The 17,805-nt window shown below is 53.9% G+C and overlaps 7 protein-coding genes across 7 annotated transcripts, besides 5 other annotated features; 4 read left to right on the top strand and 3 right to left on the bottom strand.

The window, feature by feature from the left end:
* Positions 1–20: 20 nt before the first annotated feature.
* Positions 21–58: a tandem repeat.
* Positions 59–1,036: 978 nt separating this feature from the next.
* On the top strand, positions 1,037–2,343 carry EKO05_0006623 (uncharacterized protein; the record flags this gene model as incomplete). Its single annotated transcript, XM_059636839.1, has 3 exons — positions 1,037–1,388; positions 1,449–2,179; positions 2,233–2,343. The coding sequence occupies 3 exons, from the start codon at positions 1,037–1,039 to the stop codon at positions 2,341–2,343; spliced, it is 1,194 nt and encodes a 397-aa protein (XP_059492822.1).
* Positions 2,344–3,124: 781 nt separating this feature from the next.
* Positions 3,125–3,158: a tandem repeat.
* A 1,052-nt stretch (positions 3,159–4,210) lies between these two features.
* EKO05_0006622 (Non-specific serine/threonine protein kinase) lies at positions 4,211–8,374 on the top strand (the record flags this gene model as incomplete). Its single annotated transcript, XM_038940273.1, has 5 exons — positions 4,211–4,845; positions 4,894–5,640; positions 5,694–7,684; positions 7,735–8,013; positions 8,157–8,374. The coding sequence occupies 5 exons, from the start codon at positions 4,211–4,213 to the stop codon at positions 8,372–8,374; spliced, it is 3,870 nt and encodes a 1,289-aa protein (XP_038798117.1).
* A 530-nt stretch (positions 8,375–8,904) lies between these two features.
* On the bottom strand, positions 8,905–9,907 carry EKO05_0006621 (uncharacterized protein; the record flags this gene model as incomplete). The annotated part of the gene is made up of 2 exons (XM_038946167.2): positions 8,905–9,840; positions 9,893–9,907. 2 exons carry the CDS (start codon positions 9,905–9,907, stop codon positions 8,905–8,907), a joined length of 951 nt encoding a protein of 316 aa, XP_038798116.2.
* Positions 9,153–9,207: a tandem repeat.
* Positions 9,908–10,366: 459 nt separating the features above from the next.
* On the bottom strand, positions 10,367–11,617 carry EKO05_0006620 (uncharacterized protein; the record flags this gene model as incomplete). Its single annotated transcript, XM_038946166.1, has 1 exon — positions 10,367–11,617. One exon carries the CDS (start codon positions 11,615–11,617, stop codon positions 10,367–10,369), a length of 1,251 nt encoding a protein of 416 aa, XP_038798115.1.
* A 539-nt stretch (positions 11,618–12,156) lies between these two features.
* Positions 12,157–12,199: a tandem repeat.
* Positions 12,200–12,323: 124 nt separating this feature from the next.
* On the top strand, positions 12,324–13,101 carry EKO05_0006619 (60S ribosomal protein L24; the record flags this gene model as incomplete). The annotated part of the gene is made up of 3 exons (XM_038940352.1): positions 12,324–12,374; positions 12,545–12,688; positions 12,814–13,101. 3 exons carry the CDS (start codon positions 12,324–12,326, stop codon positions 13,099–13,101), a joined length of 483 nt encoding a protein of 160 aa, XP_038798114.1.
* Positions 12,894–12,942: a tandem repeat.
* A 707-nt stretch (positions 13,102–13,808) lies between the features above and the next one.
* Positions 13,809–14,318, bottom strand: EKO05_0006618 (uncharacterized protein; the record flags this gene model as incomplete). Its single annotated transcript, XM_038946165.1, has 1 exon — positions 13,809–14,318. One exon carries the CDS (start codon positions 14,316–14,318, stop codon positions 13,809–13,811), a length of 510 nt encoding a protein of 169 aa, XP_038798113.1.
* Positions 14,319–15,361: 1,043 nt separating this feature from the next.
* EKO05_0006617 (uncharacterized protein) lies at positions 15,362–15,625 on the top strand (the record flags this gene model as incomplete). The annotated part of the gene is made up of 1 exon (XM_038946164.1): positions 15,362–15,625. One exon carries the CDS (start codon positions 15,362–15,364, stop codon positions 15,623–15,625), a length of 264 nt encoding a protein of 87 aa, XP_038798112.1.
* Positions 15,626–17,805: the final 2,180 nt, after the last annotated feature.

The raw sequence follows: 17,805 nt of genomic DNA, 5'->3' as shown, positions 1-17,805 counted from the left end.
GCTCCGCACGCCTCAAACTCCACCACCAACACCACCAACACCGCCAACACCGCCAACAACAGCTCACTAGGCTTGCCTCCCCCCACCCAAGCATCAGTGGCTCCCGATCCTCAACGTGCAACACCAGATCCTGCAACGCCGCTGCCGTGAACGCTCACAAGAACGACCTCACCTGTGCCCATCTCCGAACAAGGAAGGCGACGCCGTCCCAGTGCCTTGGTTCGAGCACTAGAAGCTTCACCACCAGCCAATCCAACGCCAGTCGGACCACGACACCAGCACGGTCATAGCAGGACCACCACCATCTTGACCGAATCCCATCTCTCACACAGCCTGTGCTACCGCCCCAGTAGCACTACGTCTGCGCAACCAGGAATCCGGGCCCTACCCAACGCTCCCTCTTGGACGTCACCACAGTTCCACCAGCATCTGCTTTTGCTCTTCTGTGCGCCCTTCTGCCTCGGCCTGCGACGTCAACCGCCACTGATACCAGGCACTGACTGAGACTTCCTAGCAGTCTTTCGGTGAGGCCTGCATCTGTCCGTATCACTGCCCGCCTGAACCAGCGCAGGTACCATCTCGAGGGCCGTCCACCAACGAAACCATCGTCAGGCCTTCGGACCTGCCAGTCGCCGTCCGAGCAGCAAGACACTAGCCAGGAGCACCATTGCAGCCTCTCTCCATCCACCCGTTGCGTGTTCGTGCTCACGAGATCCTTTTACCACAGCGCTTCCCCTCCGTTGCCTGCATAACATCACTACCTTGTCCCCCTCGACGAGAGCCACTACTTTGCCCAGTACGCCTCGAAGCTACGAGTAGCCAGCCGCCCTCCGTGGATCATCCTCAGCCTACACGTGGGCTATATTGGTCTGGTGCTCATTTCTCAAGTCCGCCTTTTGCAGCGTCACAGCTGCACGCTCTTCCAACTCCTTCCCCATCCGAAGCTGGTAGGTCATCAGGACCTTACCGGAACACAACCGCCAACGTGGCTGCTGCCGTGGCTCACCCGGCTTCTATGCATCCTGGGTCTGACCCAATGGGTGCGCCTCCCAGCTTTGCGCAGCGGAGGCCTCATGCTGCTCAGTTGGGTAGCTTCGAACTTCCACCTCCGCCAATGCACAAATATCCCTTCACTAACCACGGTACCGTCCCGCAGTCGTCACAAGCGTCGACAACCATCGCTAGTGTAGGCAATCTTCTCACTCCCCCGAGCACCATTCACGGCGACGTGATAAGCCCTTCGTCGGGAGTGTCGACGAGCGGCGCGGCCTCGACAACAATGGCCTACTCCCAAAATTACAACCACATCTACTCCCCACCCACACAGCAGCCTTCCTACGGCTACTCACCCGCACACTCCCAGCACAACCAATACGGTCAAGGCCGAGGTATGTTTGCTCCCCTGCACTACCACCGTCAGCTCGGGCACCAAGACTCACTCCCCAAAGGGCTGAACCCGCCACCCTATGAGATGAACAATCAGCTGCCACCATTCACGCCATCATCCAGCGCATCACATATGCCACCGATGCCTGCACACCACCATCAGCCTCACCACATGATGAACGCGCAAACACCTGCATCCTCATCGGCACCTCAGCAGTCGCCAGCACTACCCCAGGACTCCTTCAGGCAACCACACCCACCAACGCCAACTTACAACTACCAGCCATCGGGAACGCCTCAACACTCCAACTTCCCCTATTCCACTGGGCCATCACCGACCCAGCAGCATAGCCAAAGCCCGATCAGTGCTGGAGGCTCCATGCCTAGGATGTCGCCAGCGGTATCGCAAGGGCAGATGCCTTCGGTGCCATCCAATAACCCTGTGCAATCGCCTTCTTACTACCAGCGACCGCCACCATCAGCCTACGCATCAGGACCGGCACCGGTTTTCTCCAACGTCCAGAACCCGAACGGCGGGCTTGCTTTGGTCGGTGTGCACCCTGGAATGATGCCTGGCTTCAACAGTGGACACGCAGCTCAAATGCCTCACTTCATGGGGCACAACCCCCATCAGCAACCAGCTTCAAATGACAGGCCATTCAAGTGCGATCAATGCCCACAAAGCTTCAACCGCAACCACGACTTGAAGCGACACAAAAGGATCCACTTGGCAGTCAAGCCGTTCCCCTGCAACCACTGCGACAAGAGTTTCTCGAGAAAAGACGCGCTGAAGGTATGTTGAGCTTGGGCTTCGAGCAGATCAACCGTTGCTAACCAATCTCACAGCGTCATATTCTTGTCAAAGGCTGCGGCAAGGCTGCTGCGAACAGCGACGACACGAAGAGGGAGAGCCACTCTCCCAAGTCGGAAGCTGTCGAGTCGAAAGCGATGCGCTAGTATCGTCGCTATACCTTCTTCCCGAGGCTTTGGCCTCGTTTACTTCTCTTGTATTAAAACCCCTTTTGGTCTTTGTCACTATGGGTTACGGCGCAGGTTGTTATGAAACCGCTACTTTCGCTGTGGAAGTATTAGGTTACGATTTGTCACGTCTTCTGTTTATCGCGCATTGGACTACCCCCGGGACGCTGGATATATCATATTTGTGGAGTTTGTGGGGGTATAGCATCCGACCAAGGTCTTTTTTTCTTCTTTTTTTTTTCCACTTTTCTTTTTTTTTCTCTTCCGCCCGCGAATACCTCTAGCCGGTTCTGTGGGGGGTTGTATCAGGTATGTGGAAGGGGTTGCTTTTGCGGTCATATGTTGTTTTACTCGCACTGGCAGCGGCGGAGGCGGCACGTCCGCAGCATCGGGGATGGGTCGAGAGCAGGGGTATTTTGGTTATAATGTTTTGACGAGCAGGAGGTTATGCACCTGTGTGGCATTAGGGCAGATGTCTGGCTGCGGAGGGACAAAAGGTGCTACAATACCGAATACCATGATACGACTGTCGTGCTTTCAAACAATCTACCTTGCACTGTGCCGTTTGTGGCTATGCGTGCGTCGCGGAACATGTCGCTAGCCAGCAAGTGATGTCCAAGTACATGCAGTGCATTCCAGAAGGGGAGGACGATACATTAAGGTTCTTGTACGGATGGCTGGTTGCAGTCTGTGAGCGACCCATGTACCTGGCGCGCTAGACGGCATGTTCCATGGCTTTTCGCCTCGTGATCAGCGCGTTCCTCACGCACACTTCACCTCAACTCATCGTCACCCCGAGCTCCTGCCCCAGCTCGTAACGGTCGAGACGCTGCGACTGCAGCAAGGTGCATCTATCCCAAATTTGCTTACTTGTCAACGGCATGTTGAAGAACGGCGTACACCTCTTCGTGCGCTCTGTCTGCCTCTTGTTGACGCGCTCGACTGCCTGCATTTGTTCGCGCTGTATGCACATGCTTGTCCACTTGAGGTACCTAGGTATACGGCTTCTGTTGGTCTGCCAGCCTTCAAGGTAATTCACGACTTCACAGAATAACGCTGGCTAAGCGGATTCCGTCATTGCAAGGTACGACAACTACGCAAGGAAGGAGTCCACAACAGTCCACCCAGAATGTTGATGGTTTGTTTCTACAATTTCGGCTCTTCGTGCATATCTCTAGTCCTCTAGCCAACCCATTCCCTTTCGCTCCTTTGGTACACAAACAGAAACATCGCTTCTCCATTATTTCCATCTTGGCACATTCCTCAGCACAAGAGCCTCCAACGTCGATCTGAGAAGGGTTTAGCAAACATGCGACTCCTCTGCTCACGAGGCCTCAGTTCCTGCGGCTGTTCCTGACGGTGTTCGAGAGCTCTTTCCGTCCCGTTTGCACAGCAGCCTCGCTCTTTCCGAAGCGTCCGTGCGCTGCGTATCCCTTCCTCCCCCCAGGCTTGCACACTATCGCGTCCACAGTCCTCTCTACCGCATGCATTCAGACTTTGTTAGCTTTTTGGCAGTTGAATAGTTTCCAATTGCACTTGCACAGCTAGCCGCCCCTCCTTTATCGGCTTCGTCAAGCACCCCACAGTCCACCGATTGCCCAGCGCCTTCAGTGTCAACAGCAAATACCAAACAACAACACAACACGGCGGCCCGGCCATGGCCTAAACACATCCTGGCATCACGAATACGGCGACAACTGGTACCTACGGCAGCACTACTCGCTATCTAGTGCTCGGCCTCACTACACATCCTTTCTCACTGTACATTTTTGGTCCATCACTTTAGCCAACAATCTAATAGCCGTCGAGGTGACCCCGCCTTGACCGGTGCAAACACCAACGCGCCATGGACCACAATTACCACGGCCGTCCTCCAACACGCCGGCGCGCCCTTGGCGACGGCACTCACCGTGCGAACGAGAATCCTCAACCTCAGCGACAGGGTAAGAAGGACAGTCACGAGCGTATGGCTCCTCCACCCAAAGTGTTACCCCACAACGAGTCGATGGTGCCTAATGGCACACTCGCTGTACACCACGAGCAACAGTCAACCACACCCGAGAACAAGCGTCTCTCTGCCGTTGTGGCTCATGAACCGCGTCCACATAATCCCAAGCGCGACTCAACCATCTCCAATGCCAGCACCAACGCGTCAAATACCAATCGTCGCCGCAAAACGCACATTGGGCCATGGCAGCTGGGCCGGACTATAGGTCGAGGCGGATGCTCGCGTGTGCGACTGGTCAGACACAGCATAACAGGACAGTTCGGCGCTGCCAAAATCATCTCAAAGACGACTGCAGAAAAGGTGCGAGCCTTGAGTCTAGCCAACCTGATCCAAAGCGCAGAGCAGGACCCCACCCTTTACCCTGACGGCAAGGCCATTCCCTTCGGCCTGGAGCGCGAAATCTGTATCATGAAGCTGCTAGATCATCCGAACATCGTCCGTCTTTATGACATCTGGGAGAACCGGGACGAACTGTAAGTACTTTATGCAGCGAATTTGCTACCCCATCTAACTTGTCACAGCTACCTCATCATGGAGTACGTCGAAGGTGGCGAGCTGTTCAGTTACATCCACGAACAAGGCGGCCTTATCGAGATCCACGTCGTCCACATTTTCCGTCAGATCATCGCGGCCCTGATCTACTGCCACCGAATCAGTATCCACCATCGCGACCTCAAGCCGGAGAATATCCTGCTAGACAGGGACACAATCACAGTCAAGCTGGTCGATTTTGGCATGGCGGCGTTGCAGCCAGCCGGCAAAAAACTCACCACACCGTGCGGCAGTCCTCACTATGCAGCACCCGAGGTCATTAAAACCACGGCGTACGACGGCGCTAAAGCCGACGTATGGAGCTGCGGCGTTATCCTCTACGTCCTGCTCACAGGTACACCACCGTTCAACTACTCTGGTGACGACAGAGATCTCAAGTACCTGTTCAGAGCAATTGAGAGAGGCGAGTATGTTCTACCCGATACTCTCTCGCGCGAAGCTGCCGACCTCATAAAGCGCATACTCATACCAGATCCTAAGCGACGTGTTGGTCTCGAGGACATCTGGAACCACCCTTTCTTACACAAGTACAGCAAGGAGCTGAATTTTGTTGGCGAGAACACATCGGCCAACCACTGGACCGGACCGTTGCCATCGATTACAAGTTGGGAGAGCCTGGAGCGAACAACAATTAACCGCGAGATTTTGCGTTACCTTCGCACTCTGTGGCACAGCGAGAAGGAGGAAGTCATTGTTCAACGTCTCATGAGCGGAGAGTAAGTGCTTGTGTAATACAAACTGCATTAGCACCAACTAATAATCATGACAGAGCGAACCAAGAGAAGTACTTTTACTCTGCGCTAGAGAAGTACCAGCAAGACCAACTTGAGAACTACCAGCCCAGTGTTCACCACCCCATCACACACTCTGCCAGCGATCATCACCACAATGTGCGACATACTCCGACAACTGAGGATGTTGAGCAGATGCCGAAGCAAAAACACAAGCGCTCCCAGTCCGGTTATTCGATTCTGAACAATGAGCACATGTACTCAAAACACAGCTTCTTCGAGTCTCTTGCGTCAGAAGTCAGCTATGACCCCTTCCACGCATCTAAACAACCTATTGTCCCAGAAGAGGCTACGCAGAATGTCACTGTTCGCCGCAAGGCAAGCATCGATAGTCGCAATCTGCGTCCGGCTACCGCGTTAGGTCACCGCACCGGCAGCTCCCTGCGCATCCAAGCTCTGCGGAATTCTAAGCGAGGTTCTGCTGTTTCTCGCGGCTCCTCCAAGCAGACTACACCATCTCAACGATCCGTAAACGTCCGATCTGTGTCTAGATCCTCGCTCGCAAGCTCACACTGGCCGAGTAGTCCTCCAGTCATTGCTAGATCTGGTGGGATTGGTAGACGAGGCGTGAGTTTCTCACACCTGCATCGTCGTCATGGATCAACAGCCACAGCGAGCACAGCAGACACTGGTGTTCTCGCTTACACACCAGACCGGTATACGTCGGTCGATCGCCGTCGTGAATCGGTTGGATCAAACAGGTCGTCCCCTCGATCAGGTGCTCTCCAGCCATCGCCCACTACACGGACGAAAACGAGAGCTTCTGCAACCGCAGCCGTACCTCGCCTTCGAGTGCGGAAGCCTGAGAGTCCCAGCAAATACATTCAGAGCGAGGCACGGAAGGTCAGCACTGAACTTGAGAAAGTAATGGAGGAAGCATTCAATCGTTCCTCCATGAGCTCTAGCATACGAACCACATGGAATAGCGCTTACCAAGACGTTCCTTTCTCTCAGTATGACACACCTCCTACCTCGTTCTCGAACCGAGATTCCGGTGGCAGCACAATCGCCACCCCAAACACCAAAGCCATGCTTGCGTCTCGGCCACTCCCTCCAATTCCCAAGGAGACGCCAAATACCTTCTTGCACAGGAAGCTTGTTGAGACTCGAGCAGATATCGCTCGAAGGCTAACTGAAGACGAAGGCAATACCGAGCATTTCACGGAAGTGCTTGAACACCTTGATCGCTTGATTATACCACCCGCTGACAACAAACGCGTGGTGTCTGCTCCTGCTAGGTCGCCTGAGCACCCAGCACCATTGCATGCTATACCAGAGGAGGTGAAGGTCGATGGTGAAGCTGGGTTTGAATCAACCTATAGCCCACACTATCGAGCTTTCACTGACCCTGTTAGACCCCAAGCTCGTCGCGCAGTCACAGCACAAGATACAATTCGCCTCGTTAATCAGTCACCTACTCGCGTCGCTCCGCTCAACATCCGTAAGCGGAGCGGCGCCAGCGTTTCTTCAAAGTACACGAATGATGTACCTCCCTCCGTCCCATGGCCAGGCCCAAGCGCGCAGAATTCCATTCGATCTTATCGAAATGTGCACAAAGATTTCCTGGCTGCACGTGTGAATATCGCACCTCCACCACCGCCAGAGAAACAGCCTATGATCAAGAAGAAGAAATCTTCGTGGTTTCGTCGCAACACGGGGGAAACTGAACCACAATACATGCACGAGCCTCATGTGAGGACGAAGAAATCGACCGTTTTGTTACAGATTCCTGAAGCATGGCAGGGGCTCGATGATCGTATCAAGTACCACCCTTCGCCCACGCTGACTTCTCACCACGAAGCTGCTAAGCATGTGTCGAAGCAATCTGACGTTAGCAACATCAGCGAGTTTCCTATGCGCAACAACGGTTCAGCTGCTGCTAAGAGCGACAGTTCAGCACGAAAGGGCTTCCTTGGCTTCTTTGGCAAGAAGAAAGAAGAGAAACCTAAGACCCCTATGGAGCTAGGTCGTGAGTGTGCCTTTGATTCAATAGATAGATCCTTGCTAACCTTCTCATAGTCAACTTCAGTTCCTCGTCCATTCTCTCGAATTACGACCGTGGCCCAGAGTCGAGCGAATCAGTCAATCGGAACGGCCCACCTGAAGTGCAGATGAACTGGTTGTCACGCTTCCTGCACATCAAGCCCGCCACCAAGACTCTCTGCTTCCACGTCGGTCGTGGGAAAGTTCGCCAGGACCTCGTTCGCTTACTTCGAGACTGGCAGCGTTTTGGCGTTCGCGACGTGGCTTTCGACCGCAAGACTAATGTCATCAACGCTCGTGTAGATAAAGTGAATCGTACGTATTCTCCTCCTTTGCACGTTCTCAGCGAGTCAGAGGTCATTGGAGTGACATTTGTTTTGCAACGTAATCATGTGCTCGCTTTGTCGTGGCACTTTTTGTTTTGGTAATTATATCTTGCTAATATATCTGTGCTACAGATCTCAAAATTAAGCCTGTATCTTTTGTCATCGAACTCTTTGTCGTTCTGGAGCATGGGCACCGAGCAAATCTGTGCCTCACCCGGTTCACTCAGACTCGAGGCGCAGCGTCGAGTTTCCGCAAGGTCGTCGACATTGTCGAAGACGTGTGTCGTGCTAAAACCATGCTAGTCGAGGATCCAGAGAAACAAGCGACGATGATGGAGGTATTAGACTAGGAGATTGGGATTCACATCGGAGGCCCGAGCCAACGAAGGCGAGTGTATTGGACACTTGGTGGTATGCTTTCCTGCGCATGAGGATGTACTGTGCCCAAACATTGATTCAGTACGTTTGGAGGATGCCTGGATACACAATCTTGGCGATTGGCCTCGCACACAGTAATCCCAAGCACCCTTACCGTAGCATCGAGTCCTCAAGCAGAGCCATCCCCAGCATACCTCCATCGGGTCCTTGTTCCCCACACCAAAGGCCCAAACTGCATAGTTTCTTTCGGCTTTCTCTGTACCTCCTTAAAATCTGGTCCAAGTCTATAGTTGAGACGGAATTGGGTGTCCCATAGCATTTGTGCAGCTGCCGGATGGCAACAAGCCTCCCATAACGGATTCATGGATTTTTTTTGATTCATTCCGATCGCTGCAATCGTGTCCTTCTATCATCTAAACTTCACAAGCCGAACACTGTCATCTACGTTCGCCGGCCCTCTTCCCCTCTCACTAGCTGAGATATGCTAGTTAGTTGCCCAGGCCTACACTCCCGCCTTCGCCGAATGCATGCCTTTCGAAGTGCTCTCTGCCCTCTCCATAGCCTCAAGGGCATCTCTCGAGATGTATCTCGTCTCGTCCGACACGTCATCCATCTTGCTAATAACAGCCAGCCTCTCCTTCCACAGTGCCCACCGCTCCTTGCTGAACCCAGCCGTACCCTTCCACAGCTCCCCACCTCGCGCAGGATTCCCCTGCTTGCGATCCGACGGCGTAAGATCCACCTCCTTATGCCACAGCGCACGACGCAAGCCAAAGACCCAAGCCGCAGCCGCAGGAACCAGGACATTGTACTTCTGCGCCGCCGTGCCCTCGTCGTCGTCGTGCGCCTCGTTCTCCAGCGCAGCGCGCATGCTCCATATAGCGTGGATGCTGAGATCCAGCAGGCCCGCCTCGGTAACGCGAGCGTAGAAGAAGTTGAGGTTGGCCCAGGCGTCGATTTCCACCTGGCTGGCGTGCGCAGCCTCGGGCGCGTCGTTGTACGCTTCGCGGCACGCGAGCGAGAAGTCGGTCAGCGACTCGTACAGGTAGTTGTACGCATCGTGCGGCGCCGGCAGCGTGTGCGCGCGGAACGCGCCGACAATGTCGACGACTTTGGCGTGGAAGTGCTCGTGCGTTTTGCCGTTGGCTTGCACCGGGTGGAAGGTCTTGCGCCGTGCAGCGTGCAGGACTGAGTACCATAGGTCGAGGAAGTTGACGTCGTCGAGTTTCTGCGCGGCAATCTTCTCGTCTATTGGGGAGAAGAGGGTGGATGTCACCGTCTCCATGTCGATTTCATCTTCGACATATTTTTGGATCGTCGGGTAGTAAATGCTGTTTTCTTGCGGGCGGAACCAGCCTCGGATTTTGGCGATTTCATCAATCTTCTCGCCTTCTCCGATGTTGCTTGATATGACAGTGGCGATCTTGTTCTTTTGGTCCTGTGGTTGCATGTCAGTCGTGACTCGCATCAACAACATAGGCACAGTTTACTTCTGATTTCGTCATCTTGAAAGTTGCGTTTCGCAAATGCAAGGACTTCGTTGAGTATCGTCGTTGTAGCTGGGCGCGGTGTTGTTGTTGTATCTGGCCGGTGATGTCATGGCCCGTCCGCACGTGCATTTGATACCTGCCTAATTGGAAGCTCGGCGCCGAAATGCTGCGCTGCCGCAACGTGAGTCTGAACAAGCGCATGCATCACGATAGTGTTTTTGATTGGGCAGTGGTGGGCTGAAGTGGCATCTGTATTAAATTCCAAACGCCGGAGAGATAAGGATCGCTGCAGATCAATACATCAACGGGCGCTCCCGAAGTACACGTTGCATCTGTCTGCGAATAGCAGAGTATAGGATCCCCGCACTGGTGCCTAGAACACCTTTTCACTTGCCTTATCTAGAAGTGGTCGGTGCTATCTACTGGCTCGAGCATCATCGTTTGCACTTTACAAACGGTCACGACGACAGTAGCTTACAGACCTTCACCGTGCGTCACATGCCCGGAACGGAGACAATGGAGGTCGATGAAGTGTTGCCGAAGACGGTCGGTCGGAGAACCTCCAGCAGGCATGTGCTCTACGCGAAGCTTGCAGAGACGACAAGCAGAAGACTTCTTACGCTTCTGCTCGAGTAACGCGAGCCATGTTGCTCGATACTTATTCTCAAGACCCCGCACGACTGCTTTGTCTTCTATGGCGTCAAGAACACGGCGGAGGTTATTTCGTAGCACCTCATGCTGCTGGCAGATCTCGGTTATGAGCTTGCTTGCGTTGTAGTGCGGAAACGAGTCGGCAAGGACTTCCTGCAGGTCTTCAACGAATTCCGTAGCGAACGCCACTACATGTCGCTGGCCTTGTTCTTCGCCTGCAGGCCACAGATGAGCCGTAGCTAGGAAGTCATCGAGGTACTTGATTCGATCGGTAAAGACCATCGCCGTTGAGACGTGATATGCGCTTGAGACGGATGTCTGGGTGGAGACACATACCGTCATCCAGAGTGGCGGCAGGATCAGAGTCTGCCCTGCCTGCTGGATAATGGCGATGCCATGCTGGAAGTTCACTAGATGTTCCACGGCAAATGTTCCTGTAGTGGTCAAGAAGGTCTTGTACTCTGATTGCAGTAGAGCGAGATTGTCTGGAAGAGGGGGGTATGCAAACCAGATCTTCGTACCAGTAAGCAACGTGGAGAGAGTATAGATGTCGTAGTATTCCACCTCTTGAAGGTCGCCGGCTGGCGTTATGGCCATGGTCACCTGCGAGACACTGAGCATACCATCGAACGGCCACTTTACCTTGTGCTGACAAAGACGTTCGAATGTCGGTGATTTCATGCGAGGGATCGAGCCAGGCTTGCTGTAGTGTGGGTTCCCAATGTTATTGAGGAGCTCCACGATGGCGCCCGCAACCTCCTCAGGCGAGTCGCGGGTTGGAGAAAAGGTATACTTGTTCTCGCCCCCGATCTCATTCAAAAGGACGCTCTTGATCTGGTTGGTGCCAAGTATGTTTTCGAACGGATGTTGGTCGGTAAGAATGGGTGAGGCCCACTCGTTGCGATGGAAGACTGTACCTTTCTTACGTAGAGGGCCGAGTTCGTTCTCATCGAGCGAGTGGACATAGCCTGCTTCTGCCAGTTCGTGAAGCACCTGAGAGCGAGGGTTGTTGCTGCGATCCAGCTCGACCATGATATCAACCAAGTCTTGGGTGTGCAGCTTGAGAAGATCCATCTCTGTGATGCACTAGTAATCAATATGCTTTGGAGATGAAGATTTTCAAGGGTTGTTGGTAGAGGTTCGTACTGTAGAGCTGGGGAATAGTCTGATGGGCTGATAAAGCTGTGAGGACCCACGCTCGAGTGAAACGTCCCGTTAAGGCTGTATGTGTGTACTGTAAACTATACATGTGCATTTTTTCACCTGCTCCTCGTCTGTACAGTCCGACGACTCCACAGTAATGTGAATGGCACAGAGAGCATGAGAGCGCTAGTGATGCTGCTTGTGACCCATACTCACTGCTTGGCCAACCTCGCGACAATCCTCACATCCCTCTTGAACAGTGCTGCAGCTACACGGCGTACTGCGACGGTCTGGGTGGAGCAGTCAAAGCATGCTTTTTGTTGCTGGTGATGTTGTACAGGTCAGTTGTGTGGTAGTGAATGCACGTGGACCCAAATCATTAAATATGCAGAGGTTTCCATGGCTTCAATACAGGGATGATTCGCATGCATCGCAGACACCTTCCGCAACGATGCGACGGGTGCTAGAAGGGTGGCGTGGAGTGGAGTGGTGGTGCTGGTGGCGTTGGTGATGCGGACGCCAAGCTCGGCTAATAGTGCGTCCGTTCACACACGCGCGGCCGCAACGCAGACAAATTACTCAACGCTGCGAGCACTAAGACGACAACTAACCACAGGTCACCGCCAACACCGCCAACATGCGTACCTACGACGACTCCTTCAGCGGCCAGAAGATCTACCCTGGCAAGGTGCGTTCCGCCGAGCACCCCAGACGCGTCCGCCCGTCCCATGTCGAAACTCGGCCGCGCGCACGCAGGCACCGTGCGAACACACTGGACATGGGCGCGGACGGCACAGCTGGGCAATGCACAATGCCTCACGGGCGACATGGAAAAGCGCAATGCTGACGGTCACACAGGGCAAGCTCTACATCCGTGGTGACAGCAAGATCTTCCGCTTCCAGAACGGCAAGACCGAGTCTCTGTTCCTCCAGCGCAAGAACCCTCGCAAGATCTCATGGACCACCCTCTACAGGAGGCAGCACAAGAAGGGTATCTCTGAGGTACGCTATCTGTCAAGGAGGAACGCTCGTGTGTTCGCGGCGACATGAAAATGTTGCCTGCGTCGCACGGCTTCCTCCTGCGACGTGCTTTTCGCCAATGTGTCAGGTCACTGACCCCCCTCCAGGAGGTCGCCAAGAAGCGCACCCGCCGCACCGTCAAGCAGCAGCGTGCCATCGTCGGTGCCTCGCTCGATGTGATCAAGGAGCGCCGCTCCCAGCGCCCCGAGGCCCGCACCGCTGCCCGCGCCGCCGCCGTCAAGGAGGGCAAGGACAAGAAGGCCGCCTCCGAGTCGGCAAAGAAGGCCGAGAAGGCCAAGTCCGCCGCCGCCGGTGCCCGTGGCCAGGCCGCCAAGATCCAGTCGAAGCAGGGCTCCAAGGGCGCCGCCCCCAAGGTCCAGGCCAGGACCCGTTAAGTGGGTTGTGCTGAGTTGAAGATGGAAAACATGTGTGCATGACTGGGGTTCTAGCGAATTTTCGGGGTGACTCGGTGTTCCTTTACTCTCCTCCGATCAACACGGAGTCAACGAATGGGATGGGATGAATTACACTCTTCTTGCCGGATACAAATCTCCGGCGTCGCCATAGGGCAAATGCAATACCACGTCCTCACGAAACACGTCTACCAGTGACTGAGTAAAGTTGTTGATATGGCAGGAAAGAAAATGTCGCGAACTACACTCAAGCTCAACCACTTACAGTTCACGTGCAATTCCCTTCATCGTCTCTTTTGATGACAGCAGAGCGCTCACCTCAATTGGTCGATGTACTTGTTATGATTGGTACTCACGTTGACTCGTTCCAAACGATGCTTGCACAGGTCGCTGGTTTTCCATCGAAAACATTATGCTGTTTTGTTCTCGCAAAACTCCTAATATAGACTTTTGCCAGCATCATGAACAGTCCAACGTTCGAGCTCTTCACAGACTTTCTCACTCGAACGACAGTCATAACATGCTTTTATAGTGTAGTATGTGGGTTGTTCGTTGGAAGCTGGACTTCGCAGCAGTTGCTCGGAAAATACCGAAAACTATAATGTGTCTCAAAGACTACACTGATGCGTACGCTGCATACAAACAAGAAACAAAAACGGCAACTACTTCAAGATCCACCTCCTCGGCGCTTAGGCAGGTTTCCTCCCCGCAGCATACGTCCCAATCATGAACAACACACCACTGCTCAACCCCACCCCAGCGCCGCCCAGTGCCGCATTCCCCAAGCTCACAGGAAGCACACCTCTCCTCGCAGCCACCACGCCAGCCACAGCCCCAGCGCTCGTCGCAGCCATCGTCTCCCAATCCGTGTCCACCTCGCCCTTGTTCTCCAACAATCTCCAGCTCCGGTCCTGCCACTCAATCTCCTCTCTCCCTCGCATACGTCCCCATGTCATTGCCGCGCCGGCAACAGTCCCTACCACAAGACCGCGCCCGCAGTTGAGGAGCGTGCGCGACAGTGCCGTGGTGATGGTGACAGGCTGACGGCGCAGGCGAGATACCAGGAATGTAACGCCGCTGAGTGGGAGCGAGAGGAAGGAGAAGGTCATGGCTGAGGCGCGCATCACGTGGAGGTAGAGGATGGCGTGGGCGCTGGGTAGGTCTTCCGCGTAGGATGTGTTGGGGAAGAGCGATGCCATGTTGATTGCTTTTGTGTGGCTGAGGAGTTTCAGGCTTCAGAAGCTGGTCTCCCTCGAATTCTCGTAGCTTTTGTGGTTGAAGTGGGAAGTTCGGGGGATTTCAAGCCGTGGCTCTGCTTTGCAGGACTTTTGCGAATTGAGGATGATGTTGAGTGTGAATCATCAGCTGATGCTCGCCCATCCCCTCATCTACATTGCATCGTCTGGGGGCCTGGAGCAACTTCTCCCCGCCGGTGAGGCTGTTCGACCGCATCAGTCAGCCCTGTTAGGGATGCCATCCCCAAAGTTGGTTGGATTTGGCACGCCCCACCAGACAGCTTCACCAATCTGATCGCAAAGATTCCTCAACAGTGGAATGCAGTCCTGACTGGGTGTGCCTGCTCTCGCGCGTAAGAATCCTTCGATCGCACTTGAAACGCCCATGACTGTTCATATTCATCAACGTCTTGACGGACAGGTTGTACATCGTTTAGACGCTGTAAATGATGGAAGTAGGCAATATCTCTTGTGCGCTGTCAAAATACGCAGTGGGCGATTTTAGAGCGATTAATCAGTCGCTGTCACTGTCGCGCCTTGTAGGGTCTTTTGAAATTGCCCTAAACCTAGTACCGTAGTTTGATGATACCCTGCGGTAATGTGATGTCTGTCGCACGTCTGCCAATTGACCTTGGTTGTAAACATCCATGCAATGGCGGCAAAGGCAGATCAGTACGAAGATCCGCAGTCTGTGAATGGTCCACATCGTCCAGACTCCAGAGCGCAGCAAGTCCTGTGCAAGCCACCAACTTGGACACAGCGCATCCCGTCCCTTCACAGCCCCATGACGTCACACATCGAGTGTCCGTATAACAGCCGCCGGCACTCGCCCTAACACACACCAAAAGCTGCACTATCGTCTTATACCATATTAGCACAACCCGAAAACCAAACACCCTGCTCCGAGGATAGCGAATATTCTCAAACTAGACCACGAGTCAATTCAAAGCCTACCTATCGTTATCCCGAAAGCAAGGCGAAAGCGCCGATCGAATCAGGCCTACACCATGCCCATCGGCCAGCAGGAATCCGGAGTGACGTCCGGCGTAAAGTTCGTCACATCGACGGTTGGCAACACGGTCGGCGGCGTTACAAACACTCTTGGTGGTGTTGTTGGGGCCTTGGGGCGAGGTGTTGGCGAGACGCTCGAGGGAGCCACTGGGAGCGCAGGAAGGCCTGTAGCCAGGGGCATTGCGGACGCGACGACGAGTATTGAAGACGGGGCTGCGAAGATCGCGGGCGGCGTCAAGAGGGCGGGCGAGGGCAAGTGACTCGAAGCTGGGCGATGGAGAAGGATGAGCTGGCTCGGATCAAGTATGGGAAGAGAAGGGTTGGTTATGCTTGAGATAGGCCAATGATACCACTAAGCTGAGTTCACTGTCGCTATTCACTGAACAGAATGTGTGTTGATTGAGACTTCGATACTTCGAGTTCGTCTTCACACCGTGCACAAGAACAACCTCCAGATAAGATGGCTATCTACAGAATTCTCAGATACCTCAAACACTTTCTATGTTTCGTGCCGGTTAAGGCAACATCAGCCTATGATCTGGTTGCGTCGGACTTGTACTTGAATGTTGCCTGTCCGCTGCTAAAGCCACTCAACCGCAGGCTTGTAATCTACACAGTCAAGTCAGCTGCTACGTGGATATCTCGCAGCGTAGAAGGAAACTGCATGTTAGTGGGAACACTCTCGAATTCCGAGGGGTCTTCGGCGCAAAACTATACCGATTACAAGCTTACAGAGTGTGAGACAACTCCAGGGCTTTTTATGTGGCCTATGCAGAATTCATGTCCATGCTTAAGGTCTCTACACAGCGCTTTGCGTGTGAGGGCTGGGGCTGCTATGTCTGAGTGTTCCTGCACTACGAGAGTTCGATATTATGCACAATACCCTCGCATCCACTACTGATGTCTGCCGTGTTCGAGTTCGGTAGTCCGGAAGCTCCATTACGATGACCAGCGAAGCATGCGTGATAGCCGTAGCGGATTCCGTCCGATAACTACGTCGGCGCAGAAAATTCGAATCAAATACGAGCGCAGATCGTTTTTGCAGGTGTTGAGTATATCTATGTTTCTTACCTAGACTTTGCGCCCTCTTTCAACTCTCCTGAATTTGTCCCTCGGAGCGAACTTGATTTGCGTTTAGATGTTTCCTTCACTCTAGGTGTGTTTAGCGCTTGTGTTGGCGGCCTCGAACAGCGGTGAGCATAGCTTGTTGCGGCCGCCGAGTCTGCTGACTGTGTATGAGCTACGGTCGACGCGGGTGTTCAGTGTGGTTGGAGACACTCTGAAGATGCCTGTCGAGGCAGTGAAAGCGAGGAGAGAGGGAGCTTCGAGATGTAGGTTGTGGCTGTCGAGCAAACAGACAAACATGCTGAGCCATCACTTCGGAAAAGTATTCCAAAACAGCTTGGAAACACGGTAAGAGTAGATTGAGATATCAGCGGTGCAGTGAAGACGTTTGCGATTGCCCAATGTAGCCGAGCCTATCAGACACGGAATGCGCATTCCGCAAAGCTTCCGGGTGAGACAGCCGCACTGCGAAATGCAAAATCCCATTCTGCGTCCCCAGGTCGTTTGCGGACGCCATGTGTTTCTCCAAGCTTGGTTTCCGGTACCTGGTACCTGAGTACCAAAAAGCAGAGCAGGCCCGCGTCCGAGTGCGTCTAGACAATGGATGAATTTCGGCATTCGTCTCAACATTGCTGTTGACCGCGCGGTCAACTGATCGAACCATTGTTCGCACTGAGGAGCCGACAACCTGGTACAGTCTGCTCAGATAGGTCAATGCCTGTCCAGTAGCCAGTCTTATGTTTCGTTTGTGTGTCTTTGAAAGCGGTTCCACGACTCAGTCTTGAATGGATTTCACAAATCAGTGTTTGTAACTCGATGGCTAAGATCGTCTTCGGGCACTACCTTTTTGCCCATTTTGCATTTTGCCAATGCTGCAGGCGGCACGATAGTCTGGGGGAAGCAATCAATACAGCCTAATCCAATGATACCAACGGTAAGCGTGGTGGCGGAGAAGGATGGCGGGACTGGCGGATCAGCTCGCAGACGAGACTAGTACGTCATCGCCCAATCCAATCGCCTGCAGTGCGCTTGCCGTTGCGTCGTACCTAATCCTCCCGTGCGTCTGGCAACGCGATCAAGCAGTTGTGGTGTTCCATCACACAATCCGGGGTCGGTCGATCAGCATCAACGGTAGGGATTTTCCTTGCCAGCTATCTTGAGCATTACGCTTCCAGGTGAACCACGAGACCCATTGCTGCATCGATAGCAACAGGCCACGCCAGCGCTCAAGCGTCGACAAGCGTCTCCGAAGCGTCTCAACGAGCGCGAGTAAAAGCGGGCGAGCCTGGGAAAGCTGAACGAAACAGCCACATCTTACCCCACAAAGGCTGCACCAGCGCAGTTAGCGCGCCCAGCTTCGCGGCTAATCGACGTC

Source organism: Ascochyta rabiei, chromosome 10 (genome assembly GCF_004011695.2).
Source record: "Ascochyta rabiei chromosome 10, complete sequence".
Taxonomy (NCBI): Eukaryota; Fungi; Ascomycota; class Dothideomycetes; order Pleosporales; family Didymellaceae; genus Ascochyta; species Ascochyta rabiei.
This window is presented reverse-complemented; position numbering and strand designations above follow the sequence as displayed.